The 20,268-nt window shown below is 39.6% G+C and overlaps 1 protein-coding gene across 6 annotated transcripts in view; it reads left to right on the forward strand.

Moving 5' to 3' along the window:
* SHQ1 (SHQ1, H/ACA ribonucleoprotein assembly factor) overlaps positions 1-12,333 on the forward strand; it is a 132,989-nt gene extending 120,656 nt beyond the window's left edge. For 5 of the 6 annotated variants that reach the window (XM_066244844.1, XM_066244845.1, XM_066244848.1 and 2 more), the window contains one exon: positions 10,218-12,333. In XM_066244844.1, the coding sequence (XP_066100941.1) occupies positions 10,218-10,746 (529 nt within the window). In that variant the 3' untranslated portion in view covers positions 10,747-12,333. The remainder of the gene's footprint in view (positions 1-10,217) is intronic. The other variant, XM_066244843.1, reaches the window with a different exon arrangement.
* Positions 12,334-20,268: the final 7,935 nt, after the last annotated feature.

The following is a 20,268-nucleotide window of genomic DNA, read 5'->3' on the forward strand; positions in this document are numbered from 1 at the left end:
TGAGCCATTTGCAGGCATTTATCCCCAGCGCCATGGAAACTACCCCTTCCCTCCTGAAAACGTATATATAATGTATATATCTCTAAACAAAGGAATGGCAAATGAACACTAGAAGATTTAGGAATATCTTTTAATATATAGAATGACATTTTTGCTATTGTGTTACCTTATAGGTTTTGATGTGTAAAAATGTTTTTTATGAATCCTATAGACCAGCGGTTCTCAACCTGTGGGTCGCGACCCCGGCGGGGGTCAAAGGACCAAAACACAGGGTTTGCCTAAAGCCACCGGAAAATACATATTTATTATACAATACATTTTTAAATAAAATATGTATTTCTGATGGCTTTAGGCGACCCCTGTGTTTTGGTCGTTCGACCCCTGCCGGGGTCGCAACCCACAGGTTGAGAACCGCTGCTATAGACAAATGTTGTACGCTTGCTAATGAATTGTGTCCCATCCCCCTCCTTTAAGTCTACCAACCTGTGTGTGTGAGAGCAAGGACATATAACTGTCGCAAGGGCTGTGCTGGGCGCACACAATTTGGGTCTGCAAATGCCCCGGGTCAGCCATATGCAGCCGGCATATTTAATAAAACCCTTCAAAACTCATCTGGACTTGGTATCTCTACGTAAACCCTCAGAAGTGAGGTATGGTACTTTTCAGTATCTGGAGTACGGGTACTTTACAACAGGAGATGTGGGGTTAGTTAACAGTTGAAGAAGAAGACTCTACAGTAATAGTGACATTAGTGGAAAGTCTTCATTTTGAATCAAAGGATTGACTTGAATTTACATGATTTAGAGCCCTTGAGAAAACTGATGATGCCTTGGATGATTATTTGTAAAAATTCCTCTATAATTCTGTAAAAAACCAATATGAAGTGATGACTGTCCATATGATTCTGTAACATAATTTGTATTAGAACAATCACAACTCCAAATACAATTGTTTGCTTCATTCTTTGTTCATCTCGAGAATTAGTGCATAGTTGCGATTATAACCTACATATTGACATTGTCATGTAATTTATAAACTTATTTGTGTAGTTTATAATTTTTTAATGTGAAATTATAACCTTTTATCACTGTTTACTATTAAGTTCTTATCTCTACTTTATGGTCTTAATTATCTTCCATTGATGAGCATCCTACCATCTACTTATTTCAGCTATAGGGGTTTTCTGTGTCCTTCCTGCAAACTCAGAATGTGACATTACTTGGAAATAGCGTTGTTGTTGAGGTCATTAATTGTTAAGATGAGGTCATACATACTAGAGCCCTGGTCGGCAAACTGTGGCTTGCGAGCCACACATGGCTCTTTGGCCCCCTGAGTGTGGCTCTTCAACAAAATACCACGTGCAGGTGCTGCCTCAATAAGGAATGTATCTACCTATATAGTTTAAGCTTAAAAAGTTTGGCTCTCAAAAGAAATTTCAATCGTAGTACTGTTGATATTTGGCTCTGTTGACTAATGAGTTTCCCAAACACTGTACTAGAGTAAGATGGCCCCTAATCCAGTATGACTGGTATGCTAAGAGAGGAGAAGAGACACAAAGACGCACGCAGAGGGAGGACGGCCACATGAAGAAATACACACAGAGAGATTGCCATGTTGTGACAGAGGCAGAGCTTGCTGGATTGGTGACAGCACCAAGAACTAAGAGAAAGGCTTGGGACAATGGAACGGATTCTCCCTCACATCCCTCAGGAGACAGCAGCCCTCTCAGCACCTTGATTTTGGACTTCTACCCTCAAGAACTGTGAGAGAATAAATTTCTAGTGCTTTAAGCCACCAGTTTGTGGTAGTTTGTTATGGCAGCCCTAGGAAACTAATACAGGGAGTTTTCAGAAAATTATTCTACTGATTCATGGAGTAGATCTTATTTTTCATAGCCCAGGCCCACAGGCTGGTATTAAGTTGTTGGGCGAAAGAGTTTGTAAAATTTGTATTTTTTGAGTTTACTCACTTTTATTGTTAAAAATGTCTGGGCAGCACCAGGTATATGATCTGTGAAATTGTACAATAAATTACCTTCCTCCTTGGGAAGAGCCATTGACTTGCTAATGTGTGCTGGAGCAGAAAGAAGCCAAGATGGCAGAGAAACAGAGAGAAGCCAGTTTTGCAGAGAAAGAAGGCATGTTGGCAGAGTGAGTGCAGATGGGGAACCAGAGGTGAGGGGCTTTGGGACTGGTGAGGCCTTTGATTATAGGAAAAACTGGAGAAGATTCTCCTGGTTGTGGAACCAGAGAATGTGTCATTGGCTTTGGGAGCCCTGAGTAAAAGGGAAGTGTTTTTTCCCTGTGTGTTTGCTCATTGGCCGGTACGAGACTTGAATAAAGAAATGGCCCACCATTTTTTGGCTCCAATGTTTCTTTATCGTCTGTTCAAATCCCCTGGAAACCTGCATGTGTATGGCCATGACAGCTATGGCAGTGACTACTGGCCCTACATAAGTCAAATGGAAATAGGGTGAAAAAATATTTCATTGGCCCAAGCTCAGTATGGCTTAAATAACTCTTAATCTTGTAATATTTTCTGTATTAAATTAGTACTTTATTGTTCAAAGAGATTGATTGTTTCTATTAAAGATGGAGCTGGAAATGGTCTTCATTGTTCCAGAATAACAACAGGCAGTTTTGTGCTTATTTGTGTATCAGTTTTTATTTGCTTTTCATGGCAACTGTCAGAGAAGAGTTTCACTGGCAGCTTCTCCTTAAAGCTATTGATGCATTCCCTTTTAGATCAGGCTGCATAGATGTGTTGTGGGCAGGGGCTTTTGGAATTTGGAACTGGTTCTTTTTAATAGAGAGGAATTATGATTACATGTCATTTTCATCAATCCCCTTTAAAAAGAATGATGGTAAACTGTTCCCCGATAAAACCGGAGAGCGTGTGTGTGTGTGTGTGTGTGTGTGTGTGTGTGTGTGTGTCCTTTGAAACTAAAAGGCCAAGTCAGCGTATTCTGTCATGTTTCTTGAATCGCGTCGCGGGTGTTCTGTGCAACATTATCAGTTGCCGGCTCTAGTTTCAGTTTGTCGTGGCCGGCAGGTTAGCAGGTTTGAGCAGAGGAAATGAAACCTAGGCAGTGACTACGAGATTTATGCAGACCTGCTATAGCAGGAAGTCGTGAAAAGTTGATTGATAGTTTGGGACAAAGCTCTACAGCAAGCAACAGGATGTATGCTTTCTATTTATACCCAGTTTTATTTTTTCTATATTTCAGGGCTCTTTTTTCACTTTGTTTTGGCTGTTTTATAAGGCCATGGATCTTTTTCCCCTTAAACTTGGTCACCAAATATAAGATAATTGAGGAAATTTTATATATAAGCTCAGTCAAGGCATATCTTTTTAGGTCTTTCTCATTCATGGTAGCTGTATTTACTATAACTTGTCAGAAAGCAGTCTTCAATTAAAAATTTTTTCTAAATGGAATACTGTATTATTTTACATACACAAACAAAATGAAAGCTTTTTTTAATTTAAGTTACATGGTTGGATTACATTTCCAAAAACTTTCTAAGAAAAACCGGTTTTTAGTATAATTTTATTAAAATATGACAGTATGATTTGATTATCCTATCTCCTTTAGATGCTAAATCTCTTTAATCTTTAATAAATACATTCTTAACAGGGAGATGTTCTTTACTTAGATATAAAATATATACAATAAATACAGCTAGTAACTCAGCATACATGTTTGTTGAAATACACCAAAATGTACCTAGTTTTTGTAAGCATTGTGGTTAATAATGTCATTTGATAAGGCTTTTTGACATGAACTAGCCTGGTCTGAGTGTGACAGTGAAAAACCACTAACTACATTAAATGAGGTGCTTTCTGAAAGGGAAAGGCCATTCCTTACAAAGGCAGATTCTAGAATTTACAAGGAGTGGAGACTTAGAACCAACTTTAATTGGACCAGCAGTTGAAAGAACAAAAGGCTACTCTTTTATGGCTTAATTTTTTTCTCAAAATGAGTATATATATGTGTGTATAAACAGTGATTGCTAAGTCATCTGTGGAAAATAATTGAATAGAAACAAGCCCAACTTTTATTCCTCAGACTATTAGTCACATTCTACATTAACAATATTTCTAAATTTTTAGTCACATCTTAGTATTCTTTAGAAAGGGAGAGGATTCAGAATGCTTTTTCTACAAACTTCATGTTTCTGTCAGAACCTTAATATTAATTGTAAATCTTTTTTTTTTAATTCATTCATTTTAGAGAGGAGAGAGAGAGACAGAGAGACAGAGAGGAGAGAGAGACAGTGGGGATGAGTTGGAAGCATCAACTCCCATATGTGCCTTGACCAGGCAAGCTCTGGATTTCGAACCGGCGACCTCAGCATTTCCAGGTCGACGCTTTATCCACTGTGCCACCACAGGTCAGGCCTGCTTAATATTAATTGAATAAACTAGCCAGTTTGAGGTAGTAAGAGTAGGATAATAAGAGAGATGAATCAGAGTGATAAAGAATAAAAAATGAACATATAGATCATTTATTACATATCTCATATAAATTAGTCAGTTTAAAAATAATATAGTGCTAAAAGTGAGAAACAGACTTTTTTCTGAAGGATAAAAATTCAGTAAGCTTGTAACAGACATCAGCTCCTGTTTGGGTTCCATGGTTCATCCTCACCACTGTCCTGCTCATTAGAGTTGACACTTTGTAGTCCAACCATATGTGGGATGTGCTTTTTGGAAAGAGCCAGGATTACAGATGAGGGACTTTGAAATTCCAAATTTATACTGTTATAAATAATAGATACAATATTTTTATAATAGACAATAAGAAAGAACAAAATAGTTTCAACTTGATTGACTTTTCTAACTAGTTTTCACCAATATCCACCAAAATAATTCATTTTTCTCCCATTCTAAACCTCTGTAATCAAAGCATAGATATATATACTTCAAGGAGTGGCTGACTTAGAACCAACTCTAAAATTGCTAAGCTGAAGATACCAGTCATAGCTTCTTTGGAGAATTCTGGGCCTATGCAAGTCAGAAGTTGCTGATCTGGAAGGTGTTGACTAGAGCTCCAGTTGGGAAGGTGAGGGATCTGGTGCTAGAAGGTGAAACAGAGCCTGGATATTCATGGGTGCCATGCAGGAAGAGCACAGTTGCTAGCTGGTGAAGGCCAGCAGGTCTCTGAACCTCTGCAAGCTTCTGTAGTATGAGGAACTGATGGGTGGGGGTTTTCCTTAGGAGCAAGTGCATGTCCTTCATGTATTGTCGCAAGTATTTGTCATGACTATTAAAAGCGTGTGATGTATGGTTTCACATTTACTGAAGTAAAAGCTTTTATTTAAAATTTTATTTCTAATATTAGAAGTTTTAATTTCTAATACAATAATTTAATGAGACACGTCTTCTTTCCCAAGTTCATTGCTCTTTCTCTCTTAAAGCTGTGTCACTATGCAGACTGAACCTCCTTCACTGAGAAAGATGGCAGTGAGCTGGTTCTTAGACTGATAGAGCCTTGGGGCAGTGATGTTTTATTTTATTTTACTTTTTTTTTTTTTAATTGACGCTAGTTAACATAATTATACAGGTTTCAGGTGCCCAGTTCTACAACATAATTTCTGTATACCTCTCCCCAAATCAAATCTTTGTCCGTCACCATTTCTCCCCTTTATAATCCCAGCAATCACCACACTGTTGTCCATGTTTGTGTGGTTTTTATTGTGTGTCCGTTTTTGCTCTAATCCCTCCATCTCCCTCACCCAACACCCCCTGACAGCTGTCAGCCTGCTCTCTCTGTATGAGTCTGTCTCTAATTTGCTCATTAGATTCCGCATATGAATGAAATCATATGGTAGTTGTCTTTCCCTGCCTGGCTTATTTCACTTAGCATAATGATTTCCAAGTCCATTTATGCTGTCTCAAAAGGTAAAATTTCCTTCTTTTAAAAATTTTTTTTATTTTTAATTTTTTTTTAATGATTTCCTCCTTTTTATGGCTGAGTAGTATTTCATTGTTTAAATGTACCGCAACTTTTTAATCTACTTCCCTACTATTGGGCACTTGGGTTGTTTCCAGATCTTGGCTGTTGTAAATAGTGCTGCAATGAATATAGGTAAGCAAATATTCTTTGGATTTACTGTTTTGGGATCCTTAGGATATTTTCCTAGAAGTGGGATTGCTGAGACAAAAGACAGTTCTACTTTTAACCCTTTTAGTAGTGAATTTTTTTCATGCTCGCTGACCCCCAGGAGTGAGTTTTTTCTTCAAACAAATGAAATTAGTTCCAGTTAAAGTTTTAATAACTTAAAATCATGTTTGTTTGATAACCAATTTATAGAAACAAGAAGAACATACATTTGCCTTTTTTTAATGTTGCCTTACACATTTTTAAAATAAAAATTTTTGTTCTCATGCCTGGTTGGTCAGGAGGCACAAGGATGTACATTAACATTGGTACTACTCAAAGGTTAATATTTTGAGGTAATTCTGTGCTGCTTTCCAGGGTGGCTATACCAATTTGCATCCCTACCAACAAGGCCACAAGCGTTTCCTTTTCTCCACACCTTTGCCAACACTTGTTTGTTGATTTTTGATGATAGCTAAGCTGACAGGTGTGAGTTGGTATCTGTCGTTTGAATTTGTACTTCTTTGATGATTAGTGACATTGAGCATCTTTTCATATATCCATTGGCCATCTGTATGTCCTCTTTGGAGAAGTGTCCATTCAGTTCCTTTGTCCATTTTTTAATTGGATTGTTTGGGTTTTTTTGGTGTTGAGTTTTGCAAGTTCTCTATAAGTTTTGGATATTAACCCCTTATCAGATGTATCAGTGAGTATGTTCTCCCATTCAGTGGGTTTTCTTATTTTGTTGATGGTTTCCCTTGCTGTGCAAAAAAGTTTTAGTTTGATGTCCCATTTCTTTCTCTTTTCTCTCATTTCCCTTGCCTGAGTAGATATATCAGGAAAAATATTGCTACAAGAAATGGATGAGATTTCACTGTCTTTTCTTCTAGGATTTTTATGGTTTTGTTGCTAACATTTAAGTCTTTAATCTGTTTTGAGTTTATTTTGTGTATGGTGTAATATGGTTTCATTTTTTTTGCACACATTTGTCCAGTTTTTCCAACACCATTTTTTCAATAGACTGTTTTTACCTCATTGTATGTTCTTGCCTCCTTTGTTGAACATTAAATGACCATACAGGCATAGGTTAATTTGGGGGTGTTTTTTTTGTGTGTGTGGTTTTGTTTTGTTTTGTTTTTTTAGGTGAAAAGGGAGATAGTAAAGCAGAATCCTGCATCCGCCTTGACTGAGATCCACCCAGCAACCCCGTCTGTGGCCGGTGTTCGAGTACTGAGCTATTTTTAGTGCCTGAGGCTGCCACACTTGGACCACCTGAGCTATCCCCAGTGCCTGGGGCCATGCTCGAACAAATTAAGCCACTGGCTGTGGAAAGGAAAAAGGGAGAGAAGGGGGAGATGGGATGGGGGAGAAGCAGGTGGTCCCTTCTCCTGTGTGCCCTGACTGGGAATCAAACCCAGGACATCCATATGCCAGGCCAGTGCTCTATCCACTGAGCACTTTCCACAGCTGATTTCTGGGCTTTCTATTCTGTTCCATTGATCTATATGTCTGTTTTTATACCAGTACCATGCTGTTTTGGTTACTATAGCCTTGTATTTTCTCCAGCTTTTTTCTTTTTCAAGATTTCCTGAGGCTATTCAGGTGCTTTTAGTGGTTCCATATGCATTTTTAGAATATTTGTCCTAGTTTTGTGAAATATACCATTGCTTTATTGATAGGAGTTGTATTGAATCTATAGATTGCTTTGTGTAGTATGGACATTTTAATGATGTTAATTTTTCCTATCCGTGAACACGGTATATGCTTCTACTTATTTTATCGTCTTCTTTCTTCATGTCCTAGAATTTTCCAAGAACAGGTTTTTTATGTTCTTCGTTAAGTTTATTCCTAGGCATTTTATTCTTTTTGAAGCAACTGTGAATGGTATTGTTTTTTGGTTTCCATTTCTGATAGATCATTATCGGTGTATAATAGTGCAACTGTTTATTTTGTATCCTGCTACTTTACTGAATTCATTTATCGGTTCTAGTAGTTTTTGGTGGAATCTTTAGAGTTCTCTGTATATAGTATCATGTCATCTGGGGAAGAGATATTTTAAACTGGTCCACTAGGTCTGACTGAATCTTTTACCACTGGTAGTTAAGCTTGCAATGTATACGTATGGTGGACATTATCTACAACTATCTGGAACATGGATGTAAATTATATTGCAGCCATCTTGTTTTTTATCGCTATGCATTTAAAGATGTCTCGAACTGACCAGAGTTCATCCAGAGTTGATAGTCCTTTTGTGAATTATTGACAGACTCCAGGGGATCTCAGTTAGCCTTCATCCTCGCCAACCTTTCTTTCTTCCTTAACAAATAAGGACAAATGGGCAGGAAGGTGAGAAGAAAGGAGATAGTAAGGGAGACTCCATCAAGTCTTTGTTGCAGCACCTTAGTTATTCATTGATTGCTTTCTCATATGTGCCTTGATGGGGGGGGGGCTACAGCAGAGCGAGTGACCCCCTGCTCAAGCCAGTGACCTTGGGTCATGCCTTTGATACCATACTCAAGCCAGCAATCCCGTGCTCAAGGTGGTGATCCCGTGCTCAAGTTGGTGAGCCTGTGCTCAAGCCGGTGACCTTGGGTTTTCTAACCTGGGTCCTCTGTAGCCCAGTCTGATGCTCTGTCTACTGCACTGCTGCCTGGTCAGGCCCAACCTTTCTTTTCTAAGCTCTGGAAATTCTAGCACTGAAATTCATCAGTTTTCTTATATAAGAAAAAGTTGACCATCAGTTATGGCAGCTGACCTTTTCCCCTTCACCCCACTGTACCTTCCACCCACCCTCGGACAGAGACAACAATGGTTTGTCTGGGTCATGATTACAGTTGTGGAGAGGTGGCAGGAGGGAGGGGCAGTATGCCTGCAGAAACTCATTTTTACGCTAACTATTTTGAGACAAAGGGTCTCAGATATATATTGGCACTTCGATGAAAATTACCACCTTTGTCCAGCAGTTCCTATTGCAGTATCCATTCTCTTTAAACGAAGCCTCATTCTCTCAAGATGGGATGGACTACACTTTTACAAATTAATTTATCTTGTGAACTTACCCTTATCCAGTTTGTCTCAAACCAGTAACTGGTGTGTACTCTCATTTAATCTTTGAAGTTAGGGAGACATAGAAGCCATGACCATTTTCACTTGCTGCCTCCTTTTCTCAGTTGGCTTGTCAGATTTTCCTCTACAGAATAGTAAATGCATAGTTTAGAGATTTTCTGCGTGCTTTGTGTTGCTTTTTTCAAAAATAAAAAACAACTAAACAGTTCCAAGTTAATAAAAATGTTTATTTAATATTACATAATGTGACAAATTTAGAAAAATATCCTCTGAAATAACATGACATGGTTTTCTGATAAAAATAAAAGCACTCTATGTTGCTCTCTGATATTGCCTTTTTTTTGGGGGGGGGGTATACTTTTCGATTTTGAGAACTATTGCCACGTGCTTCTTCATAGGGGTTGTACTGTTTCATCTCTCACTGCCAGTGTATGAAGGCTCCATTTTCCCCAGAGCCTTAGCAGTGGTGGCATGTTTGGATTTTTGCTAATTTGATAAGTGAAAAATACGTCTCAGTGTGAGTTCAATTTGTATTTCTCTTATTTGGCTGAAGTTGAACATTTTTTATATATTTTAGAATCATTTTTATTTCCTTTTGTGAACTGTCTGCTTATATCTTTTGCTTATTTTTCTGATGGGCTATAGAAATTAGGCCTTGCTCTGTGGTAGGTGTTGCAGATACTTTTTAAAATTTTGCATTAGGCTTTTGACTTTAGTTATGATGGCTTTTTTCTGCCCTTTAGAGGTTGTTGGTTTTTATTAGTTGTATTTATTCATCTTTGCTTATCTTTTGTGGCTGTTGGATTTTGAGTCATACCTAGGAAGACTTTCCTTCTTCTAGGATAATAAAGGAAATCACCCGTGCTTCCATGTAATACTTTACTAGCTTCATTTTACTTTGGTATCCTTGATCTGTTTAGGGATTTATCCTGGTGTGTCATGTAAAGTATGGGTCCAGCTGTATTTTGTAATTGCTTTAAGCACTGTAGCCTGTTGTCTGCAGGCCAATTAGTGAATAGTCTTAATATTTTTTCTTAAATTGTTTTTCAAGGTCCAAAAAGTTGGCAGCTCTTGCAGAAGCATTGAAAGAAGCATCCCTGACGAAGGCCCAGCTGGGATTAGAATTGGAAGAACTGGAAGCTGCAGCACTTCTCGCCCAGGAAGAAGAAGCTGCAAAGGATGTAGCTCATTCTGTTTTGAGGCAACGGATACCTTCCTCCAGTTCTGAGGCAGGTAACTCAGAAGACTTGGACAGCACCACATCATCTGAGACTGAAGACTCAGATTCAGAACAAGAGGAGCTCAAAGATAGTGAATTTGAGAGCATCAGTTCCTTGCGAGGTCCCTTTCTTGAGGAAAGCAGTGCCCTGCTTATTGATGTTGGTGGGGTATGCAAACCCTCAGCCATCCTGAGGTCTGATGTTGGTCAGGGAAAGCCATTGGCCTCTTCCAAGGCTCTTGGAGGAGCTGGGCCTCTGATAGAGGAGGTTGGAGAACAACTCAAGACTACAGTTCAGATTTCAAAACCTGCGGGCTCCACTGCTGGGAACCACAGCAGGATACAGGGCGGAGCTGACTGACAGACTCCAAGTGATGGACTCTGAGTGGTTTGACTCATTGTTGAGAATTATGTCAGACTTGGTTTTAGTTACTGAGAAATCTTTATTTTTACTTTGTACTTTTTCTTAGTGCATACAACATAGTTTGAAATAGTTTTAACAAAGTAAATTTAATATTTGAAGATGAAAACAATAGTTCTTTCAGAATCTCTAGACTGTAGAGCCCATTAATATTTTTAATAGCTTTAACAAGGTATACTTAACATACAATAAATGGCACATACTTAAAGTATACAATATGATGGGTTGTAGCCCTGGCCGGTTGGCTCAGTGGTAGAGTATCGGCCTAGTGTGTGGAAGTCCCGGGTTCAATTCCCAGCCAGGGCACACAAGAGAGGCACCCATCTGCTTCTTTACCCTTCCCCCTCTCCTTCCTCTCTATATCTCTCTCTTCTCCTCCTGCAGCCGAGGCTCCATTGGAGCAAAGATGGCCCGGGCGCTGGGGATGGCTCCATGGCCTCTGCCTCAGGCGCTAGAATGGCTCTGGTCGCAGAAGAGCAACGCCCCGGATGGGCCGAGCGTTGCCCCCTGGTGGGCATGTTGGGTGAATCCCGGTTGGGCGCATGCAGGAGTCTGTCTGACTGCCTCCCCGTTTCCAACTACAGAAAAAATACAAAAAAACCACCCAATATTATGGGTTGTTATATATGCACCAACTTAAGTTACCACTGAGATCAAGGTGCTGTAGTTATCCATCATCTCCAAGTATCCATTTGTTCCTTTGCCACCTGTCTCCCAAAGCTCACTCCCTGCCCTAGGCAAACATTGATTTGCTTTCTGTCACTATACATTAGTTTTCATTTCCTATTCAATCTAATATGTACTTTTTAAAATCAGGCTTCTTTCACTCCATAAAATTATATTGAGATTCATTGATATAGTAAGTATCAAAAGGGTTTTTGGTTTTTTTCCTTGGCTGTGTACATTTTATCCACCTATTGATGGACATGTTAGTTATTTCCAACTTTTGACTGTTTTCAATAAAGCATTGATGAATATCTCTGCAAACTTTCGTGTGGGCATGTGCTTTTATTTCTCTTAGGGAAAAATGTAGCAGTGGAATGAGTGAGCTGTTGTGGTAGGCATATGTTAACAGTTTAAAACATTGCCAAACTCCTTTTCAAGGTGGTTGTACCATTTTATATTCCCACAAGCCCTGTATGAGATTCTTAGTTTTTTCACATTCTTATCATTACTTGCTATGGTCAGTTTTTAGACATTTTACCATTTTAATAGTTTTAAACACTGATATGTAAAGACACATGCAGCCCCATGTACATTGAAGCATTGTTCACAGTGGCCAAGACATGGAAACAACCAGAAAGCCCTTCAATAGAAGACTGGGTAAAGAAGATGTGGCACATATACACTATGGAATACTACTCAGCCATAAGAAATGATGACATCGGATCATTTACAGCAAAATGGTGGGATCTTGATAACATTATACGGAGTGAAATAAGTAAATCAGAAAAAAAACAAGAACTGCATGATTCCATACATAGGTGGGACATAAAAACGAGACTAAGAGACATGGACAAGAGTGTGGTGGTTAGGGGGGGTGGGGGAGGGGCACAAAGAAAACTAGATAGAAGGTGACGGAGGACAATCTGACTTTGGGTGATGGGTATGCAACATAATTGAATGACAAGATAACCTAGACATATTTTCTTTGAATATATGTATCCTGATTTATTGATGTCACCCCATTAAAATTAATAAAAATTTATTTTAAAAAATAGTTTTAAAGCTGTATCATTGTGGTTTTATTTTATTTTTTATTGATTTTAATTGTGTTTACATAGATTATAGTGTCTCCCCAAATGCATCCTCCATCCCCCATATTCCCCTCAATATTCCCCTATCTCCCCCTCCCCAGAGCACCCCCTCCTGCCTCCCTTCAGGTTTATTTCATCCTATCATCCCCTTTCCCTCTGTCCTCTTTTCTTCTGGTCCTCTCGATCTCTCCTCTGTCTCAGTTCCGTTCCTCAGTTCGCTTTGTTCATTGGATTCCTAAAATGAGTAAAGTCATGATATTTTTCTTTTTCTGCCTGGCTTATTTCACTTAACATAATAGTTTCCGGCCCTGGCCGGTTGGATCAGTGGTAGAGCGTCAGCCTGGCATGCAGGAGTCCCGGGTTTGATTCCCGGCCAGGGCACACAGGAGAATCGCCCATCTGCTTCACCCCTCCCCTCTCCTTCCTCTCTGTCTCTCTCTTCCCCTCCCGCAGCCAAGGCTCCATTGGAGCAAAGTTGGCCCGGGTGCTGAGGATGGCTCTGTGGCCTCTGCCTCAGGCACTAGCGTGGCTCTGGTCGCAACAGAGTGATGCCCCGGATGGATCCCGGTCGGGTGCATGCGGGAGTCTGTCTGACTGCCTCCTCATTTCTGGTTTTGGAAAAATACAAAAAAAAAAAAGTTTCCAAGTCCATTCATGTTGTTGCAAAATGTAAGATTTCCTTTTTTTCATGGCCCTGTAGTATTCCATTGTATATATGTACCATGGCTTTTTAATCCACTCGTCCACTGACGGACACTTGGGCTGTTTCCAGATCTTCACTATTATGAACAATACTGCTATAAACATGAGGGTGCATTTCTCCTTTTGAATCAGTGAATGGTGTTCTTGGGATATATTCCTAAAAGTGGGATGGCTGGGTCAAAGGCAGTTCTGTTTTTAAGTTTTTGAGGAATCTCCATACTGTTTTCCACTGTTGCTGCACAAGTCTGCATTCCCGCCAGCAGTGCAGGAGGGTTCCCTTTTCTCCACATCCTTGCCAGCACTTACTCTGTGTTGTTTTGTTGATAAGCGCTATTCTGACCGGTATGAGGTGATATCTCATTGTGGTTTAATTTGCATTTCTCTAATGATTAGGGATGTTGAACATTTTTTCATCTGCCTATGGGCTAATTGTATGTCCTCTTTGGAGAAGTGTTTGTTCATTTCTTTTGCTCATTTTTTTGATTGTTTATCTTTCTGGTGTTCAGTTTTACAAGTTCTTTATAAATTTTGGTTATTAACCCATTATTAAATGTATTGTCAAATATGTTCTCCCACTGTATAGTTTGTCTTTTATTCATATTGTCTTGCTGTGCAAAAGCTTTTTAGTTTGATATAGTCCCATTTGTTTATCCTGTCTTTTATTTCACTTGCCCATGGAGATAAATCAGCAAATATATTGCTACGAGAGATGTCGGAGAGCTTACTGCCTATGTTTTCTTCAAAGAGGCTTATGGTTTCACAACTTCCATTTAAGTGTTTTATTCATTTTGAGTTTATTTTTGTGAATGGTGTAAGTTGGTGGCCTAGTTTCATTTTTCTTTGCAGGTGGCCGTTTAATTTTCCCAACACTATTTGTTAAAGAGACTGTCTTTACTCCATTGTATGCTCTTACCTCCTTTGTCAAATGTCAGTTGTCCAGAAAGGTGTGATTTTATTTCTGGGTTCTCTGTTCTGTTCCATTGATCTATATGCCTGTTCTTATGCCAGTACCAGGTTGTTTTGAGTACAGTGGCCTTTAGTATAACTTGATATCAGGAAGTATGATATGTCCCACTTTATTCTTCTTTTTCAAGATTGCTGAGGCTATTCGTGTTCTTTTTTGGTTCTATATAAGTTTTTGGAATATGTGTTCTATATCTTTGAAGTATGTCATTGGTATTTTAATTGGTATTGCATTGAATTTATAAATTGCTTTGGGTAGTATAGACATTTTGATGATGTTTATTCTTCCTAACCATGAGCATGGTATATGCTTCCACTTCTTTGTATCTTTCTTGATTTCTTTTATTAATGTTTTATCATTTTTCAAGCGCAAGTCTTTAATCTCCTTGGATAAATTTACTCCTAGGTACTTTATTTCTTTGGTTGCAATAGTGAAGGGGATTGTTTCCTTAATTTCTCTTTCTGACAGTTCGTTGTTGGTGTATAAAAATGCCACCAATTTCTGAGCATTAATTTTACATCCTGCCACCTTGCTGAATTTATTTATCAGATCCAGTAGTTTTTTGACTGAGACTTTAAGGTTTTCTATATACTGTATTATATCATCAGCAAATAATGATAGTTTTACTCCTTTTTCCAATTTGGATGCTTTTTATTTCTCGTCTAATTGCTGTGGCTAGGACTTCCAGAACTATGTTGAATAAGAGTGGTTGAAAGAGGGCACCCCTACCTTGTTCCTGATCCTAAGGGGGTAGCTTTTAATTTTTTTCCTTTGAGTATGACATTGGCTGTGGGATTGTCATAGATGGCCTTTATCATGTTGAGGTATGTTCCCTGTATTTCCACTTTGCTGAGAGTTTTGATCATAAATGGATGCTGGATATCAAATGCTTTTTCTGCATCTATTGAAATTATCATGTGATTTTTCTCCTTCCTTTTGTTTATGTGATGAATCACATTGATTGATTTGCAAATATTGTACTAGCCTTGCCTCCCCAGAATAAATTCTACTTGATTATGATGTATGATTTTTTTCATATATTGTTGGATCAGGTTTGCTAATATTTTGCTGAGGATTTTAGCATCTGTATTCATCAGGGATATTGACCTATAATTTTCTTTCTTTGTGTTGTCTTTGCCTGGTTTTGGAGTCAGAATTCTGCTCGCTTCATAAAAGGAGCTTAGAAATCTTGCTTCCTCTTGAATTTTTTGAAATAGGTTAAGAAGGACAGAAGTTAATTCTTCTTTCAATATTTGGTAGAATTCACCTGTGAAGCCATCTGGCCCAGGGCTTTTGTTTGGTGGGAGTTTTGGGGGTTTTTTGGGGGGGGTTATGAATAAATTTTTATTTTAATGGGGTGACATCAATAAATCAGGGTACATATATTCAAAGAAAACATGTCCAGGTTATCTTGTCATTCAGTTCTGTTGCATACCCATCACCCAACGTCAGATTGTCCTCTGTCACCCTCTATCTAGTTTTCTTTGTGCCCCTCCCCCTCCTTCCCTCCCCCCGCCCCCCGTAACCACCACACTCTTGTCCATGTCTCTTAGTCTCGTTTTTATGTTCCACCAATGTATGGAATCCTGCAGTTCTTGTTTTTTTCTGATTTACTTATTTCACTCTGTATAAATGTTATCAAGATCCCACCATTTTGTTGTAAATGATCTGATGCCATGGTGTATATGTGCCACATATTCTTTAGTCTTCTATTTTTTTTTTACAGCGATTAAAGCCTTTAAGCAAACTCTTGGCCATTACAGCAAGAATTCATAAAAGAGTAGTGTCTTTAGCATGTTCACCAAGTCCAAGTTGACCCCAACACCATGCCAAATCCCTGAAAAATGCAACCCAACCCCAGTTCAGTCTGTTAGGAGCTGTCACAAGGAGCAGGAGTCCAGGAAAAGTCCGCATGGCACTGGAATTGTTGTCACAATTCTATACTTTGCAGCTCATGTCCAAGTCCCAATGACTGCTGCTTCTAGCTGGTAATGATTCAGGTAGACTGGAAAAGCCATCTGCAGCATGTGTGGAGATGGAGCTTCTGTTCTCTGCCTGGAGAGATGAGACCAGGTTGCTTTTCTCTGGAGCTCTGTGACTGTGGCTTGGTAAAGAGAACCTTGGGATACACTAAGCTGGGTGGCAACGGTAAATTCATAATAGAAGTTGGCAGAAGGAGGAAAAAGAGCTCTAAATTAGGAGTAGGTCCCAGCCTGAAATATGAGTGGGGCATTGAGGTAGGAAGAATAAAGGAAACACTATATATTAAACAAAGCAGCAGAAAATAGGACTATCAACACCCACAACAGAGATCTTCGAGGGAAGAATAAAAAACCTGACTATTCAGGCAAGATATAGTTAAGTGGCCCTTGTGCAAATGAGATCAGTTTACCTGCTTCTTGGAAGAAATACCCTAGGCTCGTCCACAGTGTCGTAGATGGGGCCGACAGCCCTGGGCACCTTCAGCCTTCTGTGGCAAACCCCAGCATTCTGGGCAAGGTTAGATCATAGGTGGCTGGAGCAGGGCTGGAAGAGACTGAACCCTCCCTTAGAGGAGCGAGGGGGAAGCCTACCTTCCAGTGTCCCTGTTTCCTCACAGCAGAGGCATGTAAGTCTGGCAGGCTTTAGCTCAATGACCTTCCTTTCCACTATTGAAGCAGGACCCAGATGGCATCTTATGAGACCTCTTTGGGGCGTTGGAGCCTTTAAGGGTATATCCTAAAAGCTGGTAGTTCCCCTCATCTCTATTGGGGTTTTTCTGCCTTTTGGTATCTTAAAGCCATGCTCAGAAGATCTTGCTGAGGGGTTTGAGGATCCCCATCCGCCTATATAAATCTTTTCCATATATCTGGAGCTATTTGGAAAAAGACAAAACAGTGTTATTAGCTGGATCAAATAAAGAAGGTAGTAGTTTGCAGGAGAAGAAGATTTGTCGTCTCCTGTTCATCAGCATTCAAAAGAAATTTAAAATTTTTTTTAAGTAAAAAGCATGATATGGTAGACCCGTAGGAGTTTCAGGATATGACTACCCCCTTTTAAATTTTTTAAAATTGACCTTAAAATATTTGCTGGGTACACTTTAATAATACCGTGACTTTAAAGATTGTAAGAATGACAAAATACAGTAAATGCTCCATATGTAGGAGCATTTTCAGTTTAACCAGTTTAGGAAATCCAATAATAGAACAATGCATTCAGACAATGAGCTATAACATGCTTAGCAGCCTTTCCTGTTCTGACAGAGGTTACTGTAAATCCAGAATATGTAGCCACTGTAATGTGGACATAGGACTGTTTGCCATTGAAGGTATATGAGTAACATCCATTTGCCAAAGTTGTCTTGGTAGGGGTCCTTGAGGGTTAACTCCAAATTAAGGGGCAGATTGTAGTATAGGACCCCTTGGACAGGATTTCCCAATCTGCCGTGCTGCTTCCCGAGAAAGTTGAAACTGTTTACACAGGGCTGCAGCGTTTTGGTGATGAATAGTATGAGACTGAATTGCTCAATCTGTCATGGTTGCTCCAAATAATTTTTTTTTGGTTAGCTTGATCAACAAGGGCATTCCTAGGCCCTGGCTGGTTGGCTCAGTGCATCGGCCTGGCGTGCAGGATTCCCTGGTTCGATTCTCAGCCAGGGCACACAGGAGAAGCGCTCTTCTGCTTCTCCACCCCTCCCCCTCCCCTTCCTCTCTTCCTCTCTGGCAGCCAAGGATCCACCAGAGCAAAGCCAGCCCGGGCGCTAAGGATGGCCCCGTGGCCTCTGCCTCAGGCACTAGAATGGCTCTGGTTGCAACAGAGCAACACCCCAGATGGGCAGAGCATCCCCCCTGGTAGTCGTGCTGGGTGGATCCCGGTCTGGTGTATGCGGGAGTCTGACTGCCTCCCCGTTTCCAACTTCAGAAAAATACAAAAAGAAGGGAAAAAAAAGGGCATTCCCTTGTGCTAAAGCTCCAGGGAGCATGGAGTGAGCTTGAGTAAATCCTATAAAACATGGAGCTCTATGTTGACATACAAGTCTTTGAAGAAGGAGGAACTGCTGAAATAGTTCATCAGCATTTGTCCCTAAGACAGCAGTCTTTATAGTGGAAACACCATAAGTAAATATTTGCTGTCTGTATATAGATGTGGGAATTTTTTGATAACTATTTCGATCTCATTTGTCTTAATTGATCTGTTTAGGTTTTCTGATTCTTACTGATTGGTTTTTGAAAGATTAATATGTTTCAATGAATTTGTCCATTTCACTTAGGTTGTTTAATTTTTTGGCATACAGTTCTTCGTAGTATTTTCTTACAATCCTTTGTATTTCTGTTGTGGCAGTTGTTATTTCTCCAGTCTCATTTCTAATTTTATTTATTTGATTCCTCTCTCTTTTTTTCTTGGTGAGTCTACTTAAAGGTTCATCAATCTTGTTTACCTTTTCTAAGAACCAGCTCTTGGTTTCATTGATCCTCTGTATTGTTTTTTTAGCCTCTATGTCAATTATTTTCACTCTAATCTGTATTATTTCCTTTCTTCTACTACCTCTGGGCTTTACTTGCTGTTCTTTGTCTACTTCCTTTAGATGCAAGGTTCAGTTGTTTATTTGAGCTTTTTCTAGCTTCTTAACGTATGCCTGTAATGCTATGAACTTCCCTTTCAGCACTGCTTTTGCTGTGTCACATACATTTTGAGTTGATGTATGCTCTTTATCATTCATTTGTAGGAATTTTTTAATTTCTTCTTTGATCTCATTGTTTACCCATTCGTTATTTAATAACATGCTCTTTAGTTTCCAAGTGTTTGAGTAGTTTTCAGTTTTTCTGTTGTGTTTGATTTCTAGTTTCATGCCATTCTCATTGTGGTTTTAATTGTATGTTTTGGCCCTGGCTGGTTGGCTCAGTGGTAGAGCGTTGGCCTGGCGTGTGAATTTTCCAGGTTCATTCGATTCCCAGTCAGGGCACATATGAGAAGTGATTCATCTGTTTCTCTGCCTCTTCTCTTCTCCCTTGGTTAGAGCGTCAACCCCAAGTGCTGAGAGCAGCTTAGTTGGTCCTGTGTGAGCCTCAGGCACTAAAAAGAGCTTTGTTGATTCAAGCATACACATCAATTGCCGGTTGGATCCTGGGGCACATGCAGGAGTCTCTCACTATCTTCCCTTCTCTTAATTAAAAACATTTTTTTTTTTTTTACAGGTACAGAGAGAGAGAGAGTCAGAGAGAGGGATAGGTAGGGACGGACAGACAGGAATGGAGAAAAATGAGAAGCATCAAACATCAGTTTCTCTTTGCAACACCTTAGTTGTTCATTGATTGCTTTCTCATATATGCCTTTACCACGGGCCTTCAGCAGACTGAGTGACCCCTTGCTTGAGCCAGCGACCTTGGGCCCAAGCTGGTGAGCTTTTTTCTCAAGCCAGATGAGCCCACGCTCAAGTTGGCGACCTCGGGGTGTTGAACCTGGGTGCTCTGCATCCCAGTCCGATGCTCTATCCACTGCGCCATCGCCTGATCAGGCAAAAAACGATTTCTCAGGATTTCTGGAGAGCTTCAAAATCTCTGTGACCAGTGCAAATGCATTACTCCTTAGTGTTCATTACCTGAACCTTGTTTGATAACACATTGTTACTTCCTTCATTTACTTCTACTAACATTGAGTTGAGCATATCCACTCTTGTCTAAACATTAAAAGCCATGGAAATTCTTCCTTCAACTTCTGTTCTTATTAGGAATCTAAAAAATATCTGTTCTGGTGAGATTTGTCTTGGATGGAAAACCTGTTACTCCTTTCCTCAAAAAGTTAGCAAACATGATTTTTCCCAGACATCCTCAAAGTAGAGGAGCTTATGAAACAACTGGTGTGAGTATAAAAGGTAGTGTGAGTGAGCACCTTAATTTTAGACTCCATGTCTACAGTGCTTCTTTTACCCTCTCTCTGTGCACAGGGGGTTATAGCTTTGTTATGTCACATTACTTTTTGTGTAAAATGAGTTAAGGACACATACCACGTTTATCACCCAAAACAAGTCCAAAGGTGCTGCCTTTTACTTTTTTTCTTCTT

This window comes from Saccopteryx bilineata, chromosome 10 (assembly GCF_036850765.1).
Source record: "Saccopteryx bilineata isolate mSacBil1 chromosome 10, mSacBil1_pri_phased_curated, whole genome shotgun sequence".
Classification (NCBI taxonomy): Eukaryota; Metazoa; Chordata; class Mammalia; order Chiroptera; family Emballonuridae; genus Saccopteryx; species Saccopteryx bilineata.